This window comes from Sarcophilus harrisii, chromosome 6 (assembly GCF_902635505.1).
Source record: "Sarcophilus harrisii chromosome 6, mSarHar1.11, whole genome shotgun sequence".
In the NCBI taxonomy this organism is placed as follows: domain Eukaryota; kingdom Metazoa; phylum Chordata; class Mammalia; order Dasyuromorphia; family Dasyuridae; genus Sarcophilus; species Sarcophilus harrisii.
Genome location: NC_045431.1, coordinates 107,240,680 through 107,258,083, shown reverse-complemented (window position 1 = coordinate 107,258,083; position 17,404 = coordinate 107,240,680). Strand labels below are relative to the sequence as shown.

Sequence of the window (17,404 nt, the reverse complement as noted above, 5' to 3'; positions counted from 1 at the left end):
CAAAGATATTTTGGGCACTTTATTGCCTTCTAAATCTGTCTCTCCTTAAGGATAACAGAGAATTATTAACAGGGATTAAAATTTTACTCATGAATTTTTGTTTACTGGTGGTTTTTTTTTTTTTTTTTTGGTAGGTTCTTGGGCAGATCGATCACCCCTCCATGAAGCAGCAAGTCAAGGCCGTCTACTTGCTTTGAAGACTTTACTGTCACAGGTAAGAGATGACATGAATCCTTTAAAACTATTCCTATTTCCATATGATGAAGTACTTTGTTGAGTATTATTTACGTGCTAGGCTGTTCAGAACATTCAGAATCATGGCTTCTGATGATCTGAAGGAGCTACAGGGTAAGCTCCTCCATTAAAGTGTAAGCTCCTTGAGGGCAAGGTCTGACATTTGTTCCTTTTTGTATCCCTGGCACTTAACACAGTACCTGGAACTTAATAGATAATTAAAAAGTATTGAATGATTGATCTAGTCTAACCCCTACCTGTAAGAAAACTCATAAGTGCTTAAATGATTAACTCCTGAAATGATGAACTTTGATCTTTAAACAGATTTTGGGGAGCTCTGATTATTAGGAAGATTTTTATTCTGTTGAGCTAAAATCTACTTCTGTAACTTCCTCCAACAGCCTTAGTTGTGCTCTCTAGGGCCAGGAAAAATAAGTTTAATTCATGACATAACTTGGTAGTCCTTGTTTATATTTAAAAACAAAAGTTTTGTTCTTCTCTTTCCTTCAATTCTTTTCCTCTTTGGGCAAAACCACTCTAAGCCTTAGTTTCCTTCTGGGATTGTTGTAAGGATCAAATGAGATAATTAAGTGCTTTGCCAACCTTAAAATGATCTTAAAAAACTATTATTATTATAAATATTACATATTATTATAATTATTGCTAATTATTATTATTATTGACTAATGGTAAGACTGAATCTGGAATACTTTAGTAAGAGTTCTGGGTGTCATATTTTAATAAATACATTTATTGATAAACTACAATATTCCAACAAAAATTAAATCAGGATATCAAAAGGATTCCTTATCATATTTTAGCGGATTGGTTGAAAGAATGAAGGATATTTAGCCCAAACTCTGTTGTTTAACTTCTTCAGCCTCTGTTTTCTAATATAGACATCTCCATCTGCTTCAGCCATAAAGTAGATAGTAGCACACATATACAGTGCTTCAATCAATCAACCAATATTTGTTAAGTGCCTACTATGTATGAGGCACAGTACAGAGTTCTGGGGATTAAAATAACAAAAAGAAACAACAACAAAAACAAAAATCTAAGACAGACCCTGATCTTGAGGAGCTTACAGTTTAAATGTAAAGACAGCATGCAAATAATTATGTACAAGCAAGCAATATATAGTGAATGATATTGGAATAATCCATAAAAGGAAGGCACCAGAATTAAGGGGAAACCGGAAAGGCCTCCTGTAAAACTCCCTTTTTCTGGGACTGTAGGAAGCCAGGAAAATCAGGAGGCAGAGATGAAAAGGAATAATATTCTACAAATGGATGACAGCCAAAGAAACCATCTAGTCAAGAAATGGTCTTGTTAGAACAGCAGCAAAGAGAGAATAGGGAGGGAGGGAATGTGAAGTATAAGAAACTGGAAAAATACAAGGGTGAAAGGAGTATGGGAACGTGATGAAGGGCTTAAAATGCTAAACAGAGTAATTTATATTTGATCATGGAGTTTGATAGGAGCCACTGGAATTTCTTGAGAAGGTGTGGTGACATGGTCAGACCCACATTTAGGACAATTACTTTGGAGTATGGACCAGAGCAGGGAAACCAATCTGCTGGTTGCAGTAGTCCATGGGGTGATGAAGGCTCAAGGTGGAGACCGTGTCAGAGAAGTGGGTTTAGGGGCTACATGTCCAAGAGAGATTTTAAAAATAAAACTGATAGACTTTGACAAGATTGCATATGGTAGTGGGAGTATAAAAAGTTGAGGATGATACCAACATTTTGATTTTGGGTGATTGGGAAGATGGTAGTAAAAGAATGGCTCAAGTCTAATAGAAATCTGATCAAACTCCTAAACAGACTTTTAATATAGTGTCATCTATGGGAATATGTTAAAGTTATAGTATCATCAAAGGCAATATGCTTACCAGTGAGTTATAAAGTTAATAATATGTATTAAGTGGGATAGTAGAAGTCAAGTGCTCTGCAAACTTTAAAATGCTATATAGATATTAGCTGTTATTATTAATAGTAATACAGGTTTACCTGATATAAGTTTTACAAACATTTTCCTCATATCCATCTGTAAGATAGGTTAGTTGCATACATTATTAATGACATTTAACAGATGACAATTCTGAGTTGTAAAGAGCTTGATGTCTTTCCTTCCTCCATCATAACTAATAAATGGCCACTCAGCTTTCAAGTCCAATAGTCCTCCCACTATGCCATCCTACCATTGTGGTATGAGGAGACCAAATAAAGTAGTAAAGCTAGGTTCTTTCTAGTCCTGATTCAGCCAGTAATTAGCTAAGTGAACCATTAATTTCAGCAGCATCAGCTCTTTATCCACCTATAAAATGATGGGGTTGGCTTAGGTGATTCCTAAGGTCCTTATCTCTAAACATGGGAAAACTTCATGCTTTGGGCAGTCTAAGAATAGGTCACTAATTCTACAGTTACTCTGAATAAAGTTTGCTTATAACTAGAGCTAAAGAATGCTTCAGTTATTTTGCTTTTATTGTAATTGAAAAAGAAATGGACTACACATATGAGATTTGTTCCTACCCTGGATTGCCTGGAGCACCATTATTATATATTATAGCCCCTGCTTAAGCAAGAAACAATCACCAGGAAGCACTCTCTCCTCACCCCGTAGGGCAAGAAAAAGAAAGAAAAAATTATAGAAGCCCAAAGATCCCCAAACACATTTTTTAAAATGTCAAGTTTTATTAAGATTATCTTATGTTGCATTTAAAGACAATATAAAATACATTTACAGTTGAAGGGCATTTCTCAAGCACCTCACTTCTACAGAATTAAATATTTCTGATTTTTAGCAAATCCTTAGAGGATACTTAACAGCACCATCACATTCTGTTAGATTCAGTTAAAGGAACAGAGAACATATCCATGGTATTTTTTTCCCCAAAGTATCAGGATCATAGCTGGATTCAAACCAAGCCTTGGTCTGAAAAGTGCTATCACAATAGGTATCAAGTTGTCATATAGCTCATTCTGATGTGGGTGGGGGTGGGGGACATAAACATTTAGCACCTACTATGTGCACTGTCTCAACTTAGCCTAAATGTTACATGAAACATTTCTTCCCAACAAAATAATCCCTGCTGCTGAAATCTTAGAAGTCTCAGATCTCTTTAACAAAGATTTTCTCAACTGCCTTGGCTTGGGCTAAATTTTTTCCATCTCATCTTTGAAAGTTCTTTGTATCACATCTAGGGATACAATGTCAACACAGTGACCATCGACCATGTCACTCCACTGCATGAAGCCTGTCTGGGAGATCATGTCGCATGTGCCAGGACTCTTCTTGAAGCCGGCGCCAACGTAAGTAGACTTTTTGAAAACATCCTGTAGCCCTCCATTCTTAAGTCATTTTCTGTGGCTCCTGCTAGATTCCTCTTCATGTTCAGCTCTGATTATAGCCCTTTTCAAAATCAGTGGTTTCTGTTTGCTTCATGAACTGAGTGAAAATTCCTCAAGGCTCTCCACATTCTGACTCCCTCATTAACTTTCACCAGTAATTCCTCTTTTCTTTTCTATTCTCTCTATTCTGTTTTTCTATTCTATTCCAACTAGACTGCTGGCTGCTCCCTGTGCTTTTTTCTACTGTAGTTCTTTTCATTATGCTGTTTTTTCTCCCTAGAATAACTTAATCTTATTTCTCTACCTTTCAAAAACCTACTTAGCATTCAGTTCCACCTCCAAGGCCAGTGGTGTAGTGGATAGAGTGCTGGGCCTAGCATTAAGAAGAACTGACTTCAAATCCAGCTCAAGCACTTCTTAGTGAGTGATCCTAAGTAAATCATTTAACCTCTGTCTCATCTGCAAATGGAGACAAAACATTTGCCCTCCTGGGGTTGTTGTGAGGATCAAATGAGATAATAAAGTGTAAATCAGCACAGTACCCAGCACATAATAGGCACCATATGTTAGCTGCTATTTTTTATTAAAGCTTTTTATTTTTTTAAATATATGCATGGACAATTCTTTAATATTAGCCCTTGCAAAACTTTGTGTTCCAATTTTCTCTCCCTTCCCCCATACCCTCCTCTAGATGGCAAGTAGTCCAATATATGTTAAGCATGGGTTAGCTGCTTATTGTTGGAGTTCATTCTGTTGTTATTATTTCCTCCATGAAATATTCACTGAAACTCCTAACCTGATAGAACTTCTTCCTCCTCCAACTTTGCCTTTCCCTACTAACATTTCCCTTGTATAACTATACACCTTGTTATGAGCCTGGACAAGGAGCTTAAGCTTTCAGTGCAGCCAGATAATTCTCTTAAAATAAATTGGAGAGTTTAAGCTTTTGGAGGGCAAGGACTGCCTGTTTTTGAATCCCCAGCTTCTTAGCACATAACCTGGCATATAATAGGCACTTAATAGAGGTCTTATTGATTGACTGAGTGGTTCTGCTCTGCTTTGGTAAAAGGAATTTTTTTCAATGAAATCACAGAAGCAGTCAAAAGAAAAAAAAATCTCAGCAAGATTGGCCATATTCTGCTTTGTATTTTAGACATATTTGTATTTCTTTAATGCTTTCCCATACTATAACCTTCTTGAAGACAGAAACCAAGTCTTAACCCATTTTTTTTTCTATCCCTGTTGCACACAGCCCAACACCTTGCATATGGTTGGCCCTTGTCACTACAGATTGGATTGAGTTGAATTCCCAGACTTCTTTCTGGATAGATGAATTCCTCCTTCCTCAATTTAGCTTTTCTAATCTGGCACTGATCATCCCATTTTTTTTTTATCACATTTTAAGCAGTCATCTATTTTCACTTTTCTTAACCAATTACTTTCTCTGTTTGACTCAGAAATATTTATATTCACATGATTCTGTCACTCATTCTCAGTTATTGCAAAAATTAACCTTAAAATTGACCTCTACATGTCTATCTCTAAAATACATTTTTAGATGTTTAAATCCACAAAAAGAGGGAACATATTGAAGATGGAAAGAGTGTTCAGTCTCATGCCCTACCAGAATCATTACTGGTAATTGATGAGAAACAAAAGAGAAAACAATAGGAATTTTAAATGGTGTCTACTTCAATAAAGCATTTATTACTGGAAAATTGACCCCTGCTAGTTCTGGTTTCTAAAAAGGACTTCATTCCATCTGAACTTTTTTTCACATTTAAGTTTTTATCATATTTTCTTTTCTCAGTCCTATTCTTAGCTTTCTCTGATTTGTAGGTGAATGCAACTACAATTGATGGTGTGACTCCATTATTCAATGCATGCTCCCGAGGAAGTGCCAGTTGTGTCGAGCTTCTGTTGGAGTACGGTGCCAAAGCTCAGCTAGAATCATGCCTTCCCTCACCTACGCACGAGGCAGCCAGCAGAGGTATGCCATCAGGATCCTAGATGTATGTAGTCCAATGGGAAGAAGTAAGACAGACCAGTTCAAACAGTACAGTCCATTTTTGGCTCCACGAAAAGGGAGGTGGACAATGAAGGTACATTCTTCAGGAGAATAAACTCTTCCATCTTTTCTATTGGCAGGTCATTGTGAATGTCTAGAAGCTCTGATATCCTGGGGTATAGATGTTGACCAAGACATTCCTCACCTGGGAACCCCTCTGTATGTGGCTTGTATGGCACAGCAATACCATTGTATCCAAAAACTTCTTTATGCAGGTAAATTGTTTTTATATGTGTATGTAGAAAGATAGATATATTTGTATTTGCATATATGTTCATGTGTATATATTTATATATTCTGTATTTCTATATCAAGGTGCTTTCCATTATTTCCATTATATGAAGTTATAATGTAACAATGAATATATGTATTACCTTTCCTTAAAAAATATACATTTTGGCAGGCAGCAATTTTTCCATGTATCTATTGCTTTTGAGATTTCTTTTTATTGTTCACTTGTTCAGTTGTGTCTTGACCTTGTAGACCAGCTATCCATGGCATTTCTTGATGAAGATACTGGAGTATTTCAACATTTTCTTCTCCAGTTTTATGCAGGCAGAGGTTAAGTGACTAACCTAGGGTCTCACAGCTAGTAAGTGTCTGAGGTCAGATTTGAAGTCTGGTCTTTTTGACTCTAGGACCAGCCCTCTGTGTATTGCCCCACCTAATACTTTATTTTAATAGAAACTTTTTAGTGAAAATATTTTTACTGTGCATGTCAGTGTTCAATTGACCTGTCAGATTCCTGTTCTTCTTGAGTCTTATATCAAGGCTTGAAACATAATTCTTCTCTTACTCAATCCAAAATGGAATCAACAGTTAAAAATTGATTTGGGAGATAGCCCTCTCTTTCCTGGTTATGGCTTCTTGGGAAATGATATAAAATAATTGCTTAACATTGAGTACAACTCAATATTTCAGAGTCTGATTCTTTTTGTACAGCAAAATAACATTTTGGTCATGTATACTTATTGTGTATCTAATTTATATTTTAATATATTTAACATCTACTGGTCATCCTGCCATCTAGGGGAGGGGGTGGGGGGGGTAAGAGGTAAAAAATTGGAACAAGAGGTTTGGCAATTGTTAATGCTGTAAAGTTACCCATGCATATATCCTGTAAATAAAAGGCTATTAAATAAAAAAATTAAAAAAAAAAAAACTGAGTACAACTGGGCCAAAGCTGCCTCTGTCAGATTAAATTCCAACCAAAGCCAAATACAAGATCTTTGGGGACAATTACCCATTGCTTAAATAACCTTATCTCCAATTATTTCCTTCTACAAATTCTCCATTCCAGCCAAACTGATAGGTTCATACTGCCCTAAAAAGACCTTGCCTTGGAGCTTAAATATACATATATATGTGTGTATATCTTTATATATGTATATACATTTATATACACATACACTTATAAAAAAAGAGGTCTTGCCTGAGTCTTATACATATACATATGCATATATATACATACATGCATAATACACAAACATAATAGAAAGATAGCCTCTTAAAGAAAATGTAAATAGTAAAATTTGAAAAGTTAAATATATATGCAGAGTAATTTTATTTAGATATTCAGAAACTTTTTTTTAAAAATACCAAAGGTTATTTTTGAGAAGCCATTTCAAAAGCTGAAAAATTATTTTTGGAACAATAATGTGGTTATACTTTAATGTAATAAAAAGTGAATTCATTTATGATAAATTCAATATGAAAATTAAAATAATTCCCAATGCAATATAATAGACTATTGTTCATGAAATTGTAAAGTAACAATGAATATATGTATTAACTTTCCATAAAAAAAATTTCCTAAATGTTTAAAAGAATTACACTTGTTTAACCTATATCAGATTGCTTGGGGAGGAGGGGAGAGGGAGAAAACTTGTGAACATAAGGTTTTGCAAAGGTTAATATTGACAACTATCTCTTGCATGTATTCAGAAATAGCATTAAAATGCTATTTAAAAAAAAATTTCCCCCAGCTCTACTTTTGAAATAATAACATCTTTACACACCCTTGTTGGCCAGTGAGTATTAAGGCCTCTTTGGTATGGCAGATTTACCCAAGACTTATAACTATTAGAAAGATCTCCAAGAAATGAAACAAAAATCATTGTCCTTCCCTCCTCCCACCACCTCCCCGATTCTTTTCTTTTTCCTTTTTGTCTTTCCTGAATTTAATAGACACCAAATAAAACAAGCATTTCCATATACAACATAGAACAGAAGAAGAAGGTAAAGTTGCATATTTATATTACATACAACTGGCTTTTAAGTCTACAGTAAGTTTAACATGCAATTTTCAAAGCTATCCTGGTTGCCTGTAGCACTTTAAATTTCAAAGTAATTTCATATATACTACCTAATTAGATATTTAGGATAACCGTATGAGGCAGAATGGGGAAGGAACTGTTGGCATCTGCATTTTGCAGATCAAAGGGGGGAAAAGGCTAAAGAAGTGAAGTCAGTTGCCCAAAAACACAGGATGATAAGTAGAATAAAGGCTTCCCAGTTTCCAACTAGAATAGGATTTATGATTCACCTGTGGCCCAATATTTGAAAGAGATCTCATTTTGGATTCTACCTTCCTGAGCATTTACAGGGGATCAGTATCCATGAAATACTTTCATGGAGCTCTGATTTCACTCATTAGTTACTCCCTTTGTTGGTATGCAGTTATACCCCTTCAAATCACACATTAGAGATTTAAAAAATTCAAGTCTGCCTCTTAAATGTTTTTGTCACTTGACTTTTCTATATCCTTTATTTTTGATGTAGAGTTTGCTTTTCCACATATGAAGATAAGTTTTTCAAAGTATTTTTTTTAAATCTATGCTTTATCAGCTTAAACAAGACAATAATACAATAATAGGAAAGACTTTTTTTTTCTAAAATTCTCATTCTTTGTGACTTAAAAAAATTATCTGTATTGTAAATGAATAGTGGGAGTCAATTCAAGGCAGATCAACAAGCAAATATCAATTCAGCACCTATTCATTCAGAGCATTGTGCTAAGGAGGTGGAAAAATCATTAAGACTGTTTTGCATTCCACAGCTCCCAGTTTAGTACACTTCTGTGCACAAGTTGCTTCCATCTTTAAAAATCCCTCACTAAAATGTACTATCCCAGAAAGCTATTTTCCTATGTCTCTTCTCCCTCTTTTAGTCAACTTTCTTGGAAAAAGCTTTTTAGCCCTGAAGCTCCACTTTTGCAGTATGGTTTCCAACACCATCATTCAACAGAAGCTGCTCTCTTCAAAGTTCACCAGTGATTTCTTAATTGCTAAATCCAAGGGTTTTTCCCCTCATTCTACCCTCTCTATGCAGTACCTGATATTATTAGCCTCTTCATCCAGATGGGTTTTTTGTGACTCTTCTGTCTCAACATATATAAATGTTCTTTCTCAATCTTTTTTACTAGATCTTCATCCATAGAACGTCCATTAACTGTGTTCATTCTCAAAGAAAATCAATGACATCATGAGCATGATGTCTTGACTTGTGTATAAATTGAATTTAAGTAAGGCAGAACTTCTTCCAGAGTCATTAAAGTCCCAGTGGCAAGACAAAAGTCAATATGATTGACAATGGCCCTCATATACAGTGGATGACCTTCGCCTTTATAAATTAAGATCTAGGATCTGTCCTGAACTTTCTTCTCTTTTTCCTCCATACTAAGAATTCTTAACCTTTTTTTTGGAAGGAGAAGTCATGACTTATTTTAACAGTCTAGTGAAACCTATGGACTCAGAAGGTTTTGTTCCCTACATTGATAAAGGAAATGTGAAATTTTAGCTAAAGGATTCTGAAAATTAGGATATATATTTTTTCTCCATCCAAGTTCATAGATCTCCTGAAATCTATCCATGGACTCCAGATTAAGAACTTCTACACTATATTATATGAAAGGTGATCTCATTAGCTCTCACAGGTTTTGTTATCAACTTTATGCAGATTATTCTCAAATCTGTTCATTTAGCCCTACTCTCCTGAGCCTCCAGTTGCCTCACTTGTTGAACAGTTCAAATTGAATGTCCTAGGCATCTCAGACTTGAGATATCTAAAATAAATTCCATTATCTTTCTCTCCAAAACCCACCCTGTTTCAGAACTTCCTTATTCCTGTTGAGAGCACTACTATCTTCCCATTCCCCCCAGGTTTTCCACCATGATGTCATCCTCAGCTTATCACTCACTTCACATAGCCAATCTGTTGCCAAACTTTGTAATTTTTTCTTTAGAACAAATGTCCCCTTTCACATATGTCCCCTTCTCTTCATTCACAGAGCCACCATCCTGCCTCAAGTTTTCATCATCTGTTGCTTTGGTTAATTACAAAAGACTTCTGAGTGAATTTTCATCCATCCTCCACACATGTGTCAAAGGGATTTTATCCTCCCTATTCAATAAACTCTAGTGACTCTCTACTATCCTTAGGATAAAATAGAAATTCCTTTATTTAGCTGCCTGTTGTGCCTTCAGTGTTTTCCCCTCCTAATTCTCTAGAATCTCTGGCTTCTTTCAAGTTTCAGTTACTGTATTACCTCCATAAGAAAGCCTTTTCCAAGTCCCTAGATACTAGTCCCTATCACTCCTAGGCTGGTTGATTTGATGCAATATATTTTTGTTTTCAAATTAATAGAAAAATATAATGCTGCAGTGCTATTCCAGTGAAGAAATTAAACAAAGAGATATGTGTGTATGTGGGAGGGCTATCCACATATATACATTTTTATGTATATATATGTGTGTGTGTGTGTGTTTTGTATGTCTGTGGATATGTATATGCAGATACGTATACATGCATGTAGAAATGTATAAATACAAACATATTCCTGTAGTCTCCCCAATAAACTCTTTGAGAGTAGAGACTGTTTCTGCTCTTTCTTTATATCTCCAAAGCTTTATCCCATAAATGTTTGATAAATATTTGTCAACTGATTGATTATTAGTAGGAGAGGAAATAAAAGGGATGTTTTTTACAAAACTACTTAAGGTCATAATACTGAACTCCTGAAATTATGTGAACCATTCATAACTTCCATAGAGAATGATTTGCTTAGACCTAGGGTTGGTTATGTTACAAATATAAAAGTTAAGAGCTTTTAGGATTTTAATAGTCTTTTCTCCATCCTTTCCTTTCCATATATATAGGTGCTGATGTTCAAAAAGGCAAGTATTGGGATACTCCATTACATGCTGCTGCTCAACAGTCCAGCTTAGAGATTGTGGGTATTCTGCTTGAATTTGGGGCTGATATCAATGCTAAAAATACAGAGTTTCAGCGGCCTGTGGATGTAGCTACTCCTAGAAGCTTGGTTGAGAGGATGTTGCTACAGCAGGAAGGTAAGGGGGAGAAAGGTTTTTATATGTATACTCCTGAAAATATTTGCAATTTTTAAGTCCATGACTTATTCATATATTTATAAATTTCAAGTAGGAAAACTGAATAAATGTGATATATTTTGCAGTTTTTAAATTCATAGAAAATTATAATACTGAAATATTGTTCCAGTGGAGAAGTTGAACAGATTGTTGTTGTTTGTTGTTGTTGTTTGTCCTTCGTTCTTGAAAAGTACCAAGACATCAGTAGTGTGGTGCCATGATATGCAAATGAATTGGATTTAAGTGAGGGACACAGTGCAAGGTCACCTGACTCACCTTCCCCTCCAAAGCCATCTGGGTTAAATGGCAAGATATAGATAGGAAGATTGGAAATGGCACTGAATGCAATGGAAAACATACCCAAAACATGAAAAATTCCTTTGCCACAATCATCAATTAATCAAATATTTATTAAGTGATCACAATGTTCCAGCCACTGTGCAAAGTATAAAAAGAAGCAGAAGACAATTCCTGCTTTCGGGGAGCTTTTACAGTCTAGTGGAAGAAATGACATAGAAACTAATATGTACAAACAAGCTCTATACAAGATAAACAGAAATAATTAACAGAAGGAAGATATTGGAATTAAGAGGGGTTGGGAAGATGAGATTTAAGTTGAGACTTAAGGGAAGCCAGACAGCAGAGATGAGGCTCCCCACATGTTCCCAGACATGAGAGAACCTGAGAAAATGCCTGGAGCCATGAGATGAGGTGCTGTGCTCATGGAAAAGACAGGAGGCCAAAGTCACTGAAATGAAGCATATGTAGCCTGGAGTAAGGTATAACAAGATAGACAAGGTAGAAGACTAGGTTATGAAGTGCTTTAAATGCCAAATGGAATATTCTGCATTTGATCTTCAAGGCAATAAGGAACCGCTGGAATTTATTAAATAGAGCATTGACATCATCGAATTTGCATTTTGGGAAAATTATTTTATTGGCTAAATAGAGGATGAATTGGATTGGGGAGAGACTTGATGTAGGAAGGAATACTCACCAGCAGGATACTGCAATAGTCCCGGGGTAAAGGGATGAGGGCCTGCACACCAGCAGAGTAGCAGTGTCAGAGGGAAGGGGGAGTTTTTAAGAGATATTATGAAGGTGTTATCAACAGACTTTGGCCACTTATTGGATCAGAGACTGATGACCCTTGGACCATTTTTTCAACACCTTCTTCAGTTGTCAGTCATCAAATTGAAGATTAGCTTAGTTGGCCTCCATGGTCTTTAAATACTTAAGGATACTCTGATTCCATAGATTGAGTCATCTAATTTGTTCCCCTAGAAAAACTTCACCAAAACCTTCATAGACAGACTAAGAAAAGTATATCCTTTTTTAAGGATTTGCAAGGAAATCTCTTCCACAGCCTTTCTTTACAGACAATTTTGCAATTATTATTTAGGAAATCTGGCTTTTTTAAGCTGAATTTTTCTAACTAATTTCCTCAGATTCTATTCCTTGTGAAAGGTAGATTACATTGTTGTCATTGTCTCTATTTAGTGATTATGTTTGACAAATAAAAAATTGAGACATCTGATTTAACAAAAAGATTTCTTTTGCAAAACTTTTTTACAAGTTAATATTCTTTTCTTGAACATAGGACTTGGCCTAATAAATATGGGGTATATTGTCATTTTATATATTTCATTATTGTTGTTTGTTGTTGTTTTGCATGAATATAGACAATCAGTTAAGGGACTTCATTTGTTCTCTAAGTGATCCTAAATATATTTGGCATATCACATTCAGCTCTGGACACCACATTTTAGGAGAAAGAACCCTAATTATCTGGAAAGTATCCAGAACAGAGTGAACTGGGATAATGAAAAGCTTTGTGATCATTGGTTGTTTGGCCTGACTAAAGGGAGACATGAAAAACTGTCTTCAGGTATTGGAAAGGCTGTCGAGTGAATGAGGAATTAACTTGTTTTTCTTGCTCACAAAGGACAGAAGATTCAGAATGGCAGTTGTGGGCTATATGTCTAGCTTCCTAATAATTGGAGCAACCTCAAAGCAGAAGAGGTTATGGATTTGTCCTCATTCAAGAGTCCAAGCAAAGAGTAGATGACCATTTGCTAATGTCATTAGTGGGGGGATTTTTAGTGAGGTGAGGGTTGGATCAAATGGTTGCTGGAGTCCTTTCTAACTTTAACATCTTGGGATTCTATGATTTTTTTTAACTCCTCATAAATCCAACATGGAATTCATTTTGAACTCACTCCATCTTTCTTCTTAATCCTTTCACTTGTTGAATTACATGATTCACAAAAATAACACAAGATTCTAAGAATTTTAGAATTGGAAGTGACCATGGAAACTATACTCTCCATCCCTCTCATTTTGCATATAAGGAGATTGAATCCCAAAGTCTGATTGAGGTAGAACCAGGGTTATAATGTTCTGTCTACCTCACCCACCTCCAACCTCTATTGGAGAACTCTTTCAACAATGCTATGCAATTAAAAAAACAAACACAAAAAAGCAAAATAAATGCCCATGTATATAACTAAATGCCATTAAAATGTAAATTGACTTAATATGTTGTGAATCAGAGAAAGAAAGGAAATAATTTTGAGGAAGAGGACAAAATATGGCTTCTGTTTTATTTTAAATATTAAGTACAGTAGTAAATAAATGATCCTGTTGAAATATAAGTACTGTTTTCTGTCATAAATATAAGAACTTTAGAAGTCTGTATTATTTTCTAAAGAACAATTTCTAAGAAATATGTGAGTTATTTTTCTGAGAAAACAGATAAACATCTTGATTCAAACTGTGTCTGTAATGATGCCTTGATTGATTTTCTGATTCTTTAACTCAACAAAGATTTTAATATTCTTTGCTTTTATTATGAATATATCAATAATGCTAACTATCTGATCTTGGGCAAATATCTTTGCTTCTGGGATCACTTTCTTCATCTATAAATATAAGAGTCACTAAACATATACTGAGCATCTACTATGGGCCAGGCATTGTGCTAAGCACTGGCTGGGAATAATTAAAAAAAAAAAAAAAAGTAAAAGATAGTCCTTGCTCTTAAAAGACTGACAGTCTGATGAGGGTAGAATAGTTGATCACTAAAGACCTTTCTAGCTCTAAATATGCAAATCTGTGATATCATACTAATCTCTACTTATACTTTCTCTCATGTATCCTTTAAAAATACTTATAATCAATGTGGATATTGTACTCCTAGTGCTGATTTTTTCCCCTTTATACTACTTGATCATATTCTTTCCATTTAATAATAATAATAATGTTTATTATGTACCACTCACTGTGCTAAGTATTTTATAATTATTATTTAATTATCCTCACAACCACCCTTGGGGGGGTAAGTGTTATTATTATCCCCATTTTACAGATGTGAAAATTGAGACAAATGAGTTAAGTGATGTGCCCAGGGTTACACAAATGAGGCTGGATGTGAACTCAGACCTATACTGAGTCCAGTCCTGATGCTCTATCAGCTACACTACTCAGCTGTCCTTAATTCAGTTTGTGAACTTTGGAAATGGATATCATGTAATTCTGTTTTAGTCTTTGCTTAGTAGTTTCTGGAAACTTGTATTGCTTTAATTCAACAGGCACTTATTAAATATCTACTGTATGCAAAATGAGAGACCAAAAGTAATAGCCAAGAAGACCTACGATCAAGATGTGCTTCAAGTGCTCTGTTTTGCTAATAATTTTCTTGAGACTATAAATTATGAATGAATAAAGTTGCGTATAAGTTTAGATAATTTGTATTACTGGAAAGAATTTACATACAGGGATTTTCCCATTCCAGCAAAATCACAGGTCCAGATCTACCCTCAACTCCAAAATGTGCTCATCCTAATACTAGACACTGAGTAAATCAAGACCAAAGGGGGGGAGGGGAGGGAAAGATGGGGTGGGGAGAGATACATAGCAATACATATGCTTGTAGAAACAAACCAGGACCAAGGTTCTCAGTAGACAAGATCAATAACCACTGGTTTCTACACAGTTAATAAACAATTTTGAGGGACAGGAAAACAGGGCTATAAGAGATTGAGATTTCTTGTTGGTAAAAAAAAAAAATGGGAGACACTGATACGAGAGGGAAAAGGGGTCGTTTTGTAACATTCCTTAAGTAGAGAGATCGTGGGATTCAGAATCATCTTATGACTTCTCCAAAATCAAGTGACTTAAAACAGCTGAAACATAACTTCACAAAATGGTGGATAAAGGACAAAATGGAGTTATTAGTACTGTTTTTTTTTTTTTTTTAATGTAACAATACATGTTCCCCTTTTCAAGCTTACATATAGATGTTACAGTAAATTTCATTTCTAATCACTGCTTCTCTGAACAGTTTGGAAAAACACAATTTTTGATTAAATTTCCCCTTTGGCCTAAACACAGTCCTTTAAAAAAAAAAAAAAAAAACTTACATACTATCCTCAGTTTGAAGAGTAAAATTATCTCCTAATCTTGCCTTTCAGAAGCCAGAAAATTAGGAGTGTAACCCCCACTTGTATTTCAGCTTGAAGAGGCAATTTTTATCCAGAAATCTGAACTCCCGTCAATAAAATGTACGATATAGAGCATATCATCTGTTGAGTAATGTTTGGTTGAAGGGCTTGATAAAATGTTGAAGCACAGAAAAATCTACATGGGTCTTGGTTGACAAAAACCTTTTCTACTTTATTTATAGCTACCCCAAGCTCTCTGTGCCAACTTTGCCGGCTGTGTATCCGCAACTGCATAGGAAGAGCAAGACTACATCTTGTTCCCCAGCTCCAGCTTCCAAAGCTCCTGAAAGACTTCCTACAATACCGATAAAGCAGTAAACTCACCCTTGATGACTCAAAAAGAAAATGTTGCTGTTTGTTCTCTAGAATGCTGTATGTTTCCTATCCAAATATCCTGGGGATACGGTAAAATAGAGTGTGAGAACCCTCAGGAAAGATGTGTAGATAGCTATAGCTTAATATCTACTAATTGGATGTTGAATTATTTTGGTTGATGTTAACTGTTCTTTGTATCTTATGTATTGAGGCACCATATGGTCTAGATTTCATTAGCTAGTCCAGAGAATACTTTTGTTTATATAGGACAAAAAAAGACCCTCTACCATTCATGTAATCTAATCTTCAAACAGAAATAGAAATGCAAATGCTTATTAAAACTATTCAATTTATATTACATTGTGAAATGTAATCTATATTTCTTCAGATGTCCAATTAGTGGCTTAGTTGTATCTACTGAAACTGTTTATTGCACTTTGTTTTTGTATAACTGTAGACTGTGACTCATAATTTGGAAGGAATAGAGATCTTGCATCTGAGTTATACTGTATTAAAAGAAATTCCCTGTAGTGCTTTTTTTTTTGTTAAAGAAATAAAACAATAGGTGTTGTTTATTCAGGGTGGACGTACTATCTTGGCCCGTTGAGTTACCTGCTAGGATCTCCAGGCCTGTCATTCACCTGTCACATTTCTTCCTTCTGAGGGACAGACTGCAGTATCAGAGATTTCTTCTCATTGTTTACACACATCAGTTTAAGAACCCAGAAACAGAGTCAGGAATTGTGAAGCAGAGGTAGTAAGCCAAACAGGTAGGACTGACACTTAGTGAAATTAATTAAGAAGCCATAAGGTACACTCCTCGGTCTCCAGAGGATTCAATCCAGCACTGAATAAAATGCAAGATACACTTTTTAAGAAGAAACTGGTGAAAAATTACTTAGTTTTAAAAAGAAATACTAGTAGAATACTATTTTAATAAGCTAAAGTGACATCAAAATCTGCAACACTGTATCCAAATCTCATTAATGGTGTTTTGTTGTTGTTTACAATAAAATGTAGTGTTTGTTATGTTTATACACAATAAATGAATGAATGGTATAGAGATGGGAGAGAGGGGAATTATGAATATGAGGGGTTATTTCTATACCAATGGTGCCTGCAAGGGTAAATATGACTGTATTCATCCCTTGAAGTTGTAAGTATATTTGAGTGAAATGTAAAATATTCTTAATAAATTCTGATTTTTTTCAAAATTTTGTATTATTGATTTCATATGTGTTTTAATAAATAATAATCTTTTTATTATAATAAGGACATTCGGTCAGCTCCAAGTGGATATTTCAGATTTTTCCAGCTAACAAAGCACCCGAGAAATACTATCAGTAATTTTGTGAACTATCAAATGGTCAGCAATTTAGTTTAAAAAAGCTAAGTAAGTTACAAAGACACTCAGCATTTCGCACTTTGTCTCTAACTATAAATCAATGGCCTCCAAGATCTCTTTATCCCATACATAGTATTCTTAAAGACCTTCAGCTGTTAGATTTTTTAAATGGTAAGAATGTAGGCCAGTGGTCCCCAAAC

General features: G+C 35.0%; 1 protein-coding gene across 4 annotated transcripts in view; it reads left to right on the top strand.

The window, feature by feature from the left end:
* The window catches only part of ASB5 (ankyrin repeat and SOCS box containing 5), an 83,616-nt gene extending 67,747 nt beyond the window's left edge, over nt 1-15,869 (top strand). For all 4 annotated transcript variants that reach the window (XM_003773051.4, XM_023505843.2, XM_031941321.1 and 1 more), the window contains 6 exons: nt 135-214; nt 3,441-3,548; nt 5,427-5,577; nt 5,736-5,870; nt 10,812-11,003; nt 15,727-15,869. In XM_003773051.4, coding sequence (XP_003773099.1) covers nt 135-214; nt 3,441-3,548; nt 5,427-5,577; nt 5,736-5,870; nt 10,812-11,003; nt 15,727-15,854 — 794 coding nt within the window. In that variant the 3' untranslated portion in view covers nt 15,855-15,869. The remainder of the gene's footprint in view (nt 1-134; nt 215-3,440; nt 3,549-5,426; nt 5,578-5,735; nt 5,871-10,811; nt 11,004-15,726) is intronic.
* Nucleotides 15,870-17,404: the final 1,535 nt, after the last annotated feature.